General features: G+C 34.6%; 2 protein-coding genes across 2 annotated transcripts; both read left to right on the forward strand.

Annotated features, from left to right (window-relative positions):
• The first annotated feature begins 398 nt into the window (after positions 1–398).
• Positions 399–3704, forward strand: LOC112738161 (large ribosomal subunit protein uL3c). The gene is made up of 2 exons (XM_025788486.3): positions 399–1634; positions 3086–3704. Exons 1-2 carry the CDS (start codon positions 1118–1120, stop codon positions 3373–3375), a joined length of 807 nt encoding a protein of 268 aa, XP_025644271.1. The 5' UTR covers positions 399–1117; the 3' UTR covers positions 3376–3704.
• A 5652-nt stretch (positions 3705–9356) lies between these two features.
• On the forward strand, positions 9357–11114 carry LOC112733704 (uncharacterized). Its single transcript, XM_025782746.1, has 2 exons — positions 9357–10746; positions 10843–11114. Exons 1-2 carry the CDS (start codon positions 9357–9359, stop codon positions 11112–11114), a joined length of 1662 nt encoding a protein of 553 aa, XP_025638531.1.
• The last annotated feature ends 2278 nt before the right edge of the window (positions 11115–13392 follow it).

Genomic DNA, 13392 nt, shown 5'->3' on the forward strand with positions numbered 1-13392 from the left:
AGATCTCAGCCGGTACTTCCGGTCAAAATTCCACTGCGCGCTTTTACGCAGAAAACTATGTTTTCCGACTCGGAAAAATTCACTGAATCCAAATATCATATTTAAATCATCAAATTCCAATTGCCAAATCTTCCAACCATATTCACTCTTATTTAACTTATTATTTAATTAATTTCGGTTAGACCAGTATTACACCTGTCATTTTCTCATCATTTTAATGAATGTCTTGTTTAATCAAGAAGTAACATTAGTACCTTTAGGATGAAGAATGTCAAAAAGTAAGTCCATTTTGCTATTGCCTTAATCTGGATTTATCTTATAAGGTCCAATTGGAAATTCAAGGTAAGGACTAGTAAACAAACTTATACCTGCTCCTCTTCCTTTGCCATGTGTTGACTAACTGACGTCTGCAAAGCTCCTGTGCAGGATGCTAACTCTCTAGCAAAACTTTCATCGTTGTGGGTGGAAGAATTTAGCAGCTCAAATAGATGATCAAAAAGATTGTTTTCACCAAGAGAATATGTCTTTGCAACATTCTTCACACGTATATCAAGGGCTGGAAAAATCACCTATATTCCAGAATAATATATTTCACTCAGAATGTTCGAAAGCTGAAACCATAGCTGAACAGGATTGATGCAGACAAATTAACAGAATAATCTTTGCCAAAAGTATGAAGGTTTCAAGTAAAGCAATAACAGAAGATTAAGAAATTACTAAACAACACCGGTTTCTTTTTCCTCCTACTAACTCTTTCCAAGAGCAATAATAGAAGATTAAGGAAAAACACAGCAATAAATCAAGCGATTTCGGACATGAAAAACTAGAAAAGCATAATCGCTGGCGGCAGCATAATTAAAATGTCGAGGGAATGGTTCCCATTGCTTAATTTACGCGCTGATTCTCGGTCGGGCATAATTAAAATTTAACAAAACAAAAATTAAAACCTAAAATAACACTTTTCTTTTTCATTAACTAAAAGCCCGGATTTGGGTCGGGTATATGTATCCATTTTATAGGGAACAGAACAAAAAGGATAAGAAACTTATCGCCTATGCTTCCATAACCCAACTGAGTTTCAACTGAGGGTCCTCTCGTAAAGCGAAGTTCAGTTCAGATGTCAATAATGTCGATATGTACAGCGATATCAGGGTGTTACTGGCGGAGCCCAGATTTGTTGAGCAATCGGGAGTCGAAGTCGTTTCTGAAACTGAAAGCGGGGAGCAGCAGGAGGCCGAGAAGAGCGGTGGTGACGATGAGCATGGAGGCTGGAGTTGGAGTGATGGGCACGAAGCTGGGCATGATGAGCTACTTCCAGGCCAACGGAGAGGTGGTGCCCGTGACGGTGGTGGGCTTCAAGGAAGGCAATATCGTGACGCAGGTGAAGACGGAAGCAACTGACGGATACAGTGCAGTCCAGGTCGGGTACCAAAGGGTGAGGGAGAGAAAATTGACTAAACCCGAAATGGGTCATCTCCAGAAGGCTGGTGCCATCTCCATGCGCCATCTTCAGGAGTTTCGCCTTCTCTCCGTCGACGCTTTTCAGCCCAACCAGCGTCTCGTCTTCGATCAAATCTTCCAGGAGGGCGATCTTGTTGACGTCTCCGGCACCACCATCGGCAAGGGTTTCCAAGGTTCTTTTCTTTTCTTGCTATTTGCTTTAGAGAATCATGCTTTCAAATTCTCATACTTAATCCGAATCACAGGCAAAACACTGAATGAAATTGCAAGTAAACGTGAATGTATATTCTTTTATCCAACGTCTTTAGAATACTCATAAAATTAATGCAAATTCATATTATCACTCGAGCAGATCATCATTATTCAAATTACAAATAATGTGAGTCTGCAATTTGAGCCCAATTAGTTTTGATATTATGTCAATTTTGAACTTGAAATCTAGAAAATCCAAACCATATTATATCTCATAAGACAATGGCTCTCTGCATAAGAATTAATCGCAAGTAAGATTAGTTCTTTAATAATTTACATGTAGTTTTCCATTGAATTTTGCATTATATTTGCTTGGATTTGACTTGAATTTGGAACTCTTATTTTTCCTTATTAAGATGTTGTCCCTTAGCATTCTCCTCTTGAAAAACTTTATGCACAAGAGAAATTCAATATTTCTCAAATTATTACTTTATTCCCACCAAATCCTCAAATTTAAAGTATATCTTTTGCACTCATCTATTCTGTCTCTATCAATATCTTTGGTGAGTCCTCTCTTTTTTTAATATCGACATTAAGCTGAGAAGAATGGACAGTGAAAAAGGAAAGGCTACTTTGACCTAAATGGTTTCTCCAGAATTAGGCCATATAGCAGCATCATTCACATGAACATTCAGTTATTGTTGATGTGAGTGCTTATTGTCGTCTGTGGATAGTGAGAGGTGCGACGGGAGAGTTCTGGGGTGGCAGGGGTCCAGGAGGGGTGGGGGGTTGGCACTTGGCACTGAGTTTGAGGAGCAAATTCGTCTAAAAGTTAATTATTTTTAACATGTGAACCATTTGAAAATTTTAATGGATGTTATGAATTTTTTAAAAATGTTGGAGATGATTTTGATTTTTGGCAAAAACTTTAAGAACCAAAACAATACTTTACTCATTTGAAAACTTTCAGCGTCAAGTGTTTATTTAAAACCATTAGAACAAAATCCTTTTTATTTTATTGGGTGTTAGATAGTAGAGAATTCTTCCCTTGATTTTAGCAACTTTTGCCATGACCATTCACATTTCACTCTTTTCTTTCAACCATCCATGAGAATTCGATGGGTATTGTGCGAGTTTCATAAAGGAAATATCATTTTTGTATTGCTTTGTTATTTTAAATTCTCGTCAACAAAACAGTGAAAATTAGAAAATAGGAAGCCTTGAGAATAAAAAATCCAGTGACAACAATGCGACATCTTTTAATATCATGCACATTAAGATATTTTCTCTATTAAACTCTAATCAATAACCACTTAGACTTCCTGCTCATAACATATTTAGTTGATAGCCTGATAGATGGGTATGCATGATAGTAGCATTCAACCCTCAGCCAGACGTGAACATTACTTAATTATCTTAAAGTATTGTGCAGGTGGAATCAAGCGTCACAACTTCAAGAGGGGTCTAATGACCCATGGTTCTAAGAGTCACAGACAACTAGGATCAATCGGTGCTGGAACTACACCTGGCCGTGTATACAAGGGAAAGAAGATGCCTGGTAGGATGGGAGGAACCAAGAGGAAGATTAGAAAGCTTAAAATTGTCAAAATTGATAAGGATCTTAATGTGGTTATGATCAAAGGTGCTGTCCCTGGTAAGCCAGGGAATCTTCTGCGAATAACTCCAGCCAAGATTGTTGGGAAGAACATTCCAAAAAGTTGATGTGTGTCATGGTTTTTTGTTTTTATCGTTTTTCTTAATTCTTAAATTCCTGTTTATTATCTTCTTAGCGTTAGTGTTGGCCTTGATTAATTGTCTGTAACTCTGTGCCCTTATTGTTTATTACTCCTCCATCATAAAGTTGATACTCGCTAGGGGTGTGCATAGGTCGGGTGAAACCGGATTTGATGTGACCCAGACCCGACCCGAAATATATACCGGGCCTATTTATTAGATTCGAACCCGGCCCTATATCCAATGAAACCTATACATTTTCGGGCCACGATTATACCGAATAAAAACCGGGTGAAAACCGGGCCGTTAACATTTTATTACCTTGATACCTTTTTATAAGATAGCATGTGAAAATATCTAAATTTTCAATACTCCAACCATTATTTGACATGATAAAATTCACTTAGAAAAATAAACAATAACTAACTCTTTTCTAAAATTAAAGTATAACCATAATTAATACTAATATTGTCTAATAACACCAAATATTTAATTCAATAAATATAACACAATATTATATATTAGTCTAAAATCTTATGCATTTTAAACATAAAACATTAACTTATAGTCTTATAATAACTAATAACACAATATTAAGGTTTACAATACTTAAATTTCACATAACAATAGTCATCATCCATCACTAATAACACAAAATATTAATTCATTACTCGCCCTTATCATCCCATTATATTGATCCAACTACTCCGGATCACCCTAAGAGTATAAAATATCTTGATGAGAAATTCTTGCCATCTTTAGAGTTGAAAATGTTCCCGGAGCACTATCAGCATGCTTTCATACGCTTCATTGTAAGAGTTTGTTTTATATTTCTTGGTGAGCTAGCAGTTTTCTGTTTTTTCCATCCTTTTTTCTCTTATACCTTAGCAATAGCATTTTTTTTTCTCTTATGGAATTGGTGAAATTGATTCATTATGTAATTTGTTTGCACATTTGATTAGTATAGATATATTATCAGCTGCTTCAGTTTGAACCAAAATTTATACATGTCTTAGAGATGTCTAAAACATATCTTTTGCAAGTGTAAAAGATGAAGGAAATTGCTAAGCTTAAAGCACTAGAAGATAAGAGGAAATTAGAGGCTGAGGTAAACTTTCTTTCTGTACAAGTGACTGGTAAATCATTGTTAAATTGTGGTTTATTTTAACTTTTAAATTCTCTCTCTCTCTCTCTCTCTTCAATGTAGTAGACTTGTGACTTGCACATTTTTCTACTTCTGGTTTTTCCTTGTTAGATAAAGAAGACTAGTGACCTCCACGAGGAGAATACCTTCTGGTGGAACCTTCTATTGAGAGAACTACATACTATTTGTTAATATTAACAATTCTGATTTTCCGAGAAAAAATCTGAAAGGCTATTAAGTTTGATTTTGAAGTGTAGGTGTGCACATTAATTGCATGTCTATTTACAGCTGATTTTAAATGATTCGTAACATTGACTTGTTTGCTGTTACTGGTATTATTGTTTGCGCTACCATTTAAGATGTGTATTGTGTTAGAACAGTGATTGTTATTAAACATTATTTTTGGTAGGTTTATCATTTGGATACTTGCATAAATATTAAATAATATAATTTTCTATTGTTTGTTAGGTTTTAGAAGTTTTCTTGGCTTTTGGTTCAGAACTCAAGATGTTCAATGAAGTTCTTGAAAAAGGAAGAGAATAAGCTCATCGATGAAGGACTTGATGTTTCTGCACTGGTGAACACAAAGCTAGTCCACAAGGAAGGAAATGCTGTCATTAGGCTGCACCGCACTACTAAAACCAGCATATTAGCTGTGAATAATTTTGTTTTCTGCAACTTTTGCTGTACATTTAAATCCATAGCATATGAGCTCCTGGAGAACTGTTGCTGCGAATTTAAATTCGCAGATAACTTACATGCGACTTTTGTCGCGAAAAACTTGTGAAATTCGCAAGTAATTTTGTGAAAAAAAAAAAATCAAAGTTTTATCCAATTTTGGCTGCGAATTTTTTTACATGAACAAAATTGTAGTTGCGATTTTTGTTGCAAATTTCGCAGAGAATTATTTTGCAGCAAAATTCACAGGTAATCGTTGCAGCAAACTCCGCACGTAATAAAATCTGCAAAAAAAAAATTGCAGTAAATTTCGGAGATAATTAACCTGCACCAAAATGCACCAAAATTCACAGGTAATCGTTGCAGCAAACTCAGCAATAAAATCCACAACAAAAATCGCAGCTAATTTGCATAGCAAATTTCACAAATAATTTGTAGCAACATTCGCAATAAATATAAATAATATGTGACAAATACAAATTGTAAAAATTTGAAAGTATCAATGATTAATAGTCAACTAAATAAATGACAAACAATGTAAGAATCATTTTGTCAATAAACTCAAACTAACCTCCAAATTTCTAATGCGAAGTATCAAAGTCTCAATTATCATCTAATTAGATGGACATTAGACTAAATAGACAATATACTATTCAAAAAAAACATTATATAGTTCAATTTACTCTGTCTCATCCAATTCTTCATTTCTTCTTTCTCCTTTCACTTCTTCGAATTGAGCTTGTAAAGAACTCGTTATTACGTGAGGCATCTTCAATCTGTTTGGAGCTACTGCCACCTTGACTTTTGCGGGGAGATTTCCTTGATAAATCTTTCCATTTTGATTCAACCCACAAGCTACAATGATGAAAGAACACAGTACAAAATACATTAACTGGAAAGTCATGAGAAAAACTAATGCTGCAAATCTTTAGCAGCTTAAACATAACAAGATGAGACAATTACAGATGCTGGATGATAACAATCTGCATGGAATGTTTAAGGAAAAGAGAAACACTAGTCACAGAATAACACTAAAGTGCAAATGAGAAATGCAAAATATAACATTTGCATCTTATTTGCCAGCACTAAGTTAGAACAAATTACTTCAACAACAATGAAAACAACAAAGCACGATCCTACTAGGTAGGGTATGTTGGCTACATGTCTTGGATCATGTTTGTGCTCATCCCATTTATACTCAAATCTCCTTTTAAATTTCTTTATAATCTAGGACAGATTACTACATCTGGGAAAACGTTCCCTTTAGCAATAAAAACACATTATTTGTATTTGCCAAAATCAATTCATCAAACCACCATATCAAATCGAATCACATTACACCATTGTAACTTGTAAGAACAGATGAGCAAAAATAGACCGATTTGCTCCCTCTTTAAAGTTTCTACTCTCTAGAATTCCTACCGGAAGTAATATTGAATAGTGGCAGAAACTTGTAACATCTTTATTAATTGGCTTAGGCTGGATTTAGTAAAGCTTTTTCAAGAGGTGCTTAAGTTTTTACAAGCTCCTCATTTTGTATTTGGTAAATTAAAAAGTCAAGTGTTTGTGCTTGCGGTTTTTAAAAGTTAGGGATGCTTTTGAAAGCACCTCAGCAAGAACTTTTCAAAGCTGGCTTATTCTTATCAAATTTTATTTATTTTCCCGCACATATTTCTCGCTATTATATTACCATTGAAATTCTCATATATTTCTAACTCCTCATCCTAACCTTCACAAATTCTAACACAGCCTTCATATATTTTTTATTTTTCAACCTAATCTTCACAAATTTCAACACAAATACATCTCTGTCACATATTAGGTATGAACTTCTATCTATTTATATTATTTTTTGTGCGTTGTTTTTGTATTTTTTTAGTAGATCCATTATGTTTGTTTGTTTTTTATCTGTTCTTTGAAATATGAAGAGGTTGACTTGGTTTATGAAAACTAATCATAAAATTTTTCTTGCAGGAACATACCCAATACTAACATTAGATTACATACAAATTTTATTATTAACTAATAATAACTCTATTTATATTAGTACAATCAAATAAATATTTAAACTATTAATCTCTAAAATTTGAATTAGGTAATTTAGTATTTTTAATGATGATATTTAGGATAAATAAATTTTTATGATACTTATATAAAATTTTAAATTTAAAAAATAATAGAGTTTATTTATTATATTTATGTTTATTATGAATTTTTTATTTTAAAATTATCTTATTTTAAAATATTATATAAAATTTTAAAGAATTTAAAAAAATAAATTACTCTTCGTTATAAATATATTTATTATAACTTTTTTAAGTTTTAAAAGCTGTTTTATCAAACACAAATTATGGTGCTTGTGTTTACTATAAGTCATTTTTAATTTGATTTTACCAACGCAAGTACTACAGCTTTTAAATTTCAAAAGCTACTTTCAAAAAGTAAGTTTTATCAAACCAAGTCAAATATGTTGAGCTTAAAGTTACGACCATTAAAAAACAATCATGCAGTGTTTTGGCAACTGGTATAAACTGATACGAGCCCTATGGGACAAACTGAGAATTGTCATATGCCAATTGGTCTAATTACAAGAGCAACAACTAAGAGAATAAAAGAAGGTTTTGCAAACATGGCTAAATCATTTGTTCAGGAGATGTATCAAGAATTGGGCAAGACAATGATTAACGATTATCAAAAGCCACACGTGTTACTATTTTACAAGATACATTGAAGACTCTCATCAGTCAAGATGAATTAAAAGAGACATCACTTTCTTAAAATTTATTCCATGTTTATTTTATTTTTATTATTTGTTTGTTTTAGGCCCAATTATAATTTAGCCTATATTTTATTCTAGTGAACTTACGAGTTAGGGATTTAAATTTAAGAGGTATAAAAATCCTCTAAAACCTGGTAGCCTTTTTTTTTCTTAATTTTTGAATAAAATTTTCTTTGAGTTTCTTTGAGAAACTTAAGTGTGAACAGTGATTCTCTTAACTGTTGCATCAGGAAATCAAATTGAGGTAGAGGAGTCCCTTTCTTTGATCTTCCATCTTATCGTGGGTTACGTTCCGTATCATTTGGTATCAGATTTCAGGTATTAGATTAATTTTCATTAGTCTACGTTTACCCTTTCTGTGTTCTACATAAATTTTAATAAAAAAAATTTTTCAGCCACGCATAGTCACTCTATCCTTGTGTCTTATTATTTTCTTGTTGATTGGCTTTTAATTCCTTTCCCTAGGATTATTTTCTTTCCTTGCTGCCTTTGTGTTCATCATTATTCTTTTCGTCTTTTTTTTTATTATTTTATTATTATTCTTCTCATTATTAGAAAAAAAAAGAGTACGCACTTTGAAATTTCTTCTTATTATTAGTAAATTTTCTTTTGCCAACACACCTTGAGTACCCAAAAAAAAAAGAGTACATACTTGAGAGTACATACTTTAAAATTTACACAGTAGCACTAAAGCAAACAAAAAAAAAGAAAAGAAAGAAAAAAGCGTTGTGTTCTTTAAAAAAAAAACAAAGCAACAATCTCAAAAAAAAAAAATCATTACGTACGTTATTATTATTATTATTATTATTTTTATTCTTATTTTTTTATTTTTTTAATTATTATTATTCTTATCTTTTGTCTTTTGTGTCTTTGTCCCTTTTATTATTCTATCCATCTTTTCCTCTCATCGTTGCGTCGGATTTTCTCTATCTTTTATTTTTATTTGATTTCTAAAGTGCAACAGTCAAAGAGATTCAAGAGTGGTAAAAGGCAAGAGTGGTAAGTTCAATAGAGGGTAAAAGCCAATTTTGAGAATAAACACGAGTGTCCATCTTTGAGTGAAACACGTGAGCGAGTGCTTGTGAGGTCCTTTTATAATATTTTTGTTACAGGTTCATTGTTATGGCAGCTCATTCTAAAGATACTGTAGTTGACATGGAGTTGATGCAAAGGGTCATTCAACACTTAACTAATCGCTTGACTGAATTGGAAGCATGGAAGCAAGAGATGACACAGACACTATCCAAGATTGCTAAACAAGGACCTTTTTCCGGAATCGGCGTCAGAATCATGTACCTTCTGATGATGACTCTGATGGGGTTATAACACCTCGACATAAAAGTCAAGATAGCAATCAACGCCATCAAGATGCAAATACCACCATTTAAAGGGAGAAATGATCCTGAAGTTTATTTGAAGTGGGAACGTAAGGTGGAAAGAATTTTTGCTTGTCATAATTACTCTGAAGCAAAGAAGGTTCGTTTGGCAGCAGTTGCATTCTCTGACTATGCCTTGCTTTGGTGGGATGAACTAGTGAAGACACGACGGCGGAATGATGATCACCCTATAGAGTCTTGGGATCTTATGAAGCGCCTCATGAAGAAACGATTTGTGCCTTCGTACTACTACAGGAAAGTGCATCAGAAGTTACATCGACTGACTCAAGACTCCAAGTCTGTTGAAGACTACCATAAGGAAATGGAAATGCTTATGATTACTGCCAACATAGAAGAGGACACTGAGGTTACTATGGCACGATTTGTGGGTGGTTTGAATAGAGAAATTGCTGATGTGGTGGAGTTACATCATTATGTGGAGATAGAGGATTTGGTCAGTATGGCAATGAAGGTGGAGAGGCAACAACAAAGAAGAGCACCAAGAGGATTATCGCATGCTAATCCAAAGTGGGAGTCTCGTAATGCTGACACAACAAAGACTAAGGGTGTTGAATCCAATGCATTGCTTGATGCTACGAAGAAGAAATGTAATTCTAACTCTTCTTCTGCTACTTCTAGACATCGAGATATTAAATGCTTCAAGTGTCATGGTATGGGTCATTATGCTAGTGATTGCCCAAATAGGAGATTGATGGTTATTAGAGGAGATGATATTGTGTCTGATTCTGATCATGGTGATGACTCTGATCATAATAGCATGCCATCTTTGGAGGATTGTTCTCATGGTGATGTTGAGTATGCAGTCCATGGTGAATCTCTTGTTGTTAGACGTGCTTTGAATTTACAGGTGAAAGAAGAAAATCTAGAGCAACGCCACAATCTTTTTCACACTAGATGCTTGGTGGGTGGAAAAGTGTGTAGTCTAATTATTGATGGCGGGAGTTGGACTAACGTGGCTAGTACACTTATGGTGGAGAAATTGGGTTTGACATGTGTTCGACATCCTAAACCATATACGTTGCAGTGGTTGAATGACAGTGGAGAGATCAAGGTTGACAAACAGGTGACAATTGCATTCTCTGTTGGCAAGTATGTTGATGAGGCATTGTGTGATGTGGTGCCAATGCAAGCTTGTCATTTATTATTGGGGCGATCTTGGCAGTTCGACCGTCGAGCATTTCATGATGGTTATACAAATCGATTCTCCTTTGATTTTAATGGTCGCAAGATCACTCTTGCTCCTTTACCACCTAAGGAGGTTTACCTTGACCAGTTGAAGCTTCAACAGGATACCAAGGGGAACATGGGATGTGAGATCACAGAAAAATCTGAGAGAAAAGAATATAGCAAAAGGCCCAAAGGTGAGTGAAAAGAAAGAAAAGAGTCCATGTCATGAGAGTAGTACAAATACAAAAAAATTGAGAAAGTTGAGAGCAAATTGTGTTTCTTTGCAAAAGAGAGAGATTTAAAGAGTGCTTTAATAGGCAAGAAAGCTTTGTTTATGGTTCGGTTTAGGGATACTTTATTCTCTGACACTGACCTTAACCCAAATTTGCCAAATAGCTTTGTCTCTTTGTTGCAGGCATTTGCCGATGTCTTCCCTATTGACGTACCACGTGGTTTGCCTCCATTACGTGGGATTGAGCACCAAATTGATTTTATTCCTGGTGCTAGCATTCCTAATAGACCAGCCTATATGAGTAATCTTGAAGAGACAAAGGAACTTTAAAGGCAAGTGGAGGAGTTATTAGCCAAAGGTCATATCCGGGAGAGTATGAGTCCATGTGCTGTACCAGTTTTGTTGGTTCCAAAGAAGGATGATACTTAGCGAATGTGTGTGGATTGTCGTGCAGTCAATAAAATTACGGTAAAGTATTGTTATCCTATCCCTAGGTTAGATGACATGCTTGATGAGTTATATGGTGCATGCATATGCACTAAAATTGATTTAAAAAGTAGGTATCATCAAATTAGAATGAACCCAGGGGATGAATGGAAAACTGCATTTAAAACAAAACATGGGTTATATGAGTGGTTAGTAATGCCTTTTGGGTTAACTAATGCCCCTAGTACTTTTATGCGTCTGATGAACCATGTTTTGCGAGACTTTTTGGGTAAATTTGTTGTTGTTTATTTTGATGATATCTCATTTATATCACTTGTTTGGATGACCACTTGTCACATGTTTCAACTGTTTTGGAAGTGCTTTGACAAGAGAAATTATATGCTAATCTTAAAAAGTGCACTTTTTGTATTGATCGAGTTATATTTCTTGGTTTTGTTGTGAGTGCGAGTGGAGTTGAAGTTGATGAGGAAAAGGTAAAGGCTATTCGTGAATGGCCAACGCCTAAGAATGCTTCTGAGGTACGAAGTTTTCATGGGTTAGTTGGGTTTTATAGAAGATTTGTAAAAAAATTTTCTACCATTGCTGCGCCTCTCACAGAGGTCATAAAAAAGGATGTTGGATTTAAATGGGAAAGGGAACAAGACATTGCATTTCATACCCTAAAAGACTATTTGTGTTCTGCTCCTATTCTTGTTTTACCTAACTTTGATAAAACCTTTGAGATTGAATGTGATGCTTCTGGGATTGGTATAGGTGCTGTTTTAATGCAGGAAAAACGAGCCATTGCCTTCTTCTGTGAAAAGTTGAATTTAGCTTAGCGTAAATATTCAACATATGACAAAGAATTATATGCTTTGGTTCGGGCTTTAAAGGTTAAAGCAATGCACTTGAAAGCACGTGAATCGCTTGAACAGAAAAATAAGTTGATAGCCCAACGGGTGAATAAAGGTCGAAGACAACTTATTTTTGAACCTGGTGATTGGGTATGGGTTCATTTGAGAAAAGAGAGATTTCCTACTCAACGAAAATCCAAGTTAGACCCTAGGGGTGATGGTCCATTTCAAGTGCTCGAAAGGGTCAATGACAATGCTTACAAGATTGACCTTCTAGGTGATTATAATGTATCAGCTACTTTTAATGTCTCTGACCTATCTCCTTTTACTTGTGATGCAGATTCGAGGACGAATCTTTTTCAGGAGGGAGAGAATGATACGAGCCCTATGGGACAAATTGAGAACTGTCATATGCCAATTGGTCCAATTACAAGAGCAACAACTAAGAGAATAAAAGCAGGTTTTGCAAACATGGCTAAATCATGTGTTCAGGAGATGAATCAAGAATTGGGCAAGACAATGATTAACGATTATCAAAAGCCACACGTCTTACTATTTTACAAGATGCATTGAAGACTCTCATTAGTCAAGATGAATTAAAAGAGACATCACTTTCTTAGAATTTATTCTATGTTTATTTTATTTTTATTATTTGTTTGTTTTAGGCCCAATTATGATTTGGCCCATATTTTATTCTAGTGAACTTATGAGTTAGGGATTTAAATTTAAGAGGTATAAAAACTCTCTAAAACCTGGTAGCCATTTTTTTCCTTAATTTTTGAATGAAATTTTTTTTGAGTTTCTTTGAGAAACTTGGGTGTGAACAGGTGAGGTAGAGTAATTCCCTTGACTGTTGCATCAGGAAATCAAATTGAGGTAGAGGAGTCCCTTTCTTTGATCTTCCATCTTATCCTAGTTTACGTTCCGTATCATAAACAAAAGCACACGAAAAGTCATATGTATACCTTCACCCCGGTCTGCAAAACCACAAATGAGACATGTACAAATCCATGGCCTTCCAGCACGGGATGCTTTTGCACCAGCCTTAAGGTCACCGTTATGCTGCTTCAAACTACACCAATTAAGATAAGTACAAATTAAATATCTACTCCCTCAACTCCATGGCAAGTTGCAGACAAAAGCATTACAAATTAAGGGCCATAACAGAAACAACTTTATGGAAAGAACAAAATTTGAAAAAGGAGCACAAAGTCCCTTTGAATTTTAGGTCCTTTGATGTCATCAACATTAAGATAGAATATTTCAAAGAAGAATGATGCTATTGAATTTTCTGTTTACAGTCAGATAGATTATGTCATCGTCACAGT

Source organism: Arachis hypogaea, chromosome 13, assembly GCF_003086295.3.
Source record: "Arachis hypogaea cultivar Tifrunner chromosome 13, arahy.Tifrunner.gnm2.J5K5, whole genome shotgun sequence".
Lineage (NCBI taxonomy): Eukaryota > Viridiplantae > Streptophyta > Magnoliopsida > Fabales > Fabaceae > Arachis > Arachis hypogaea.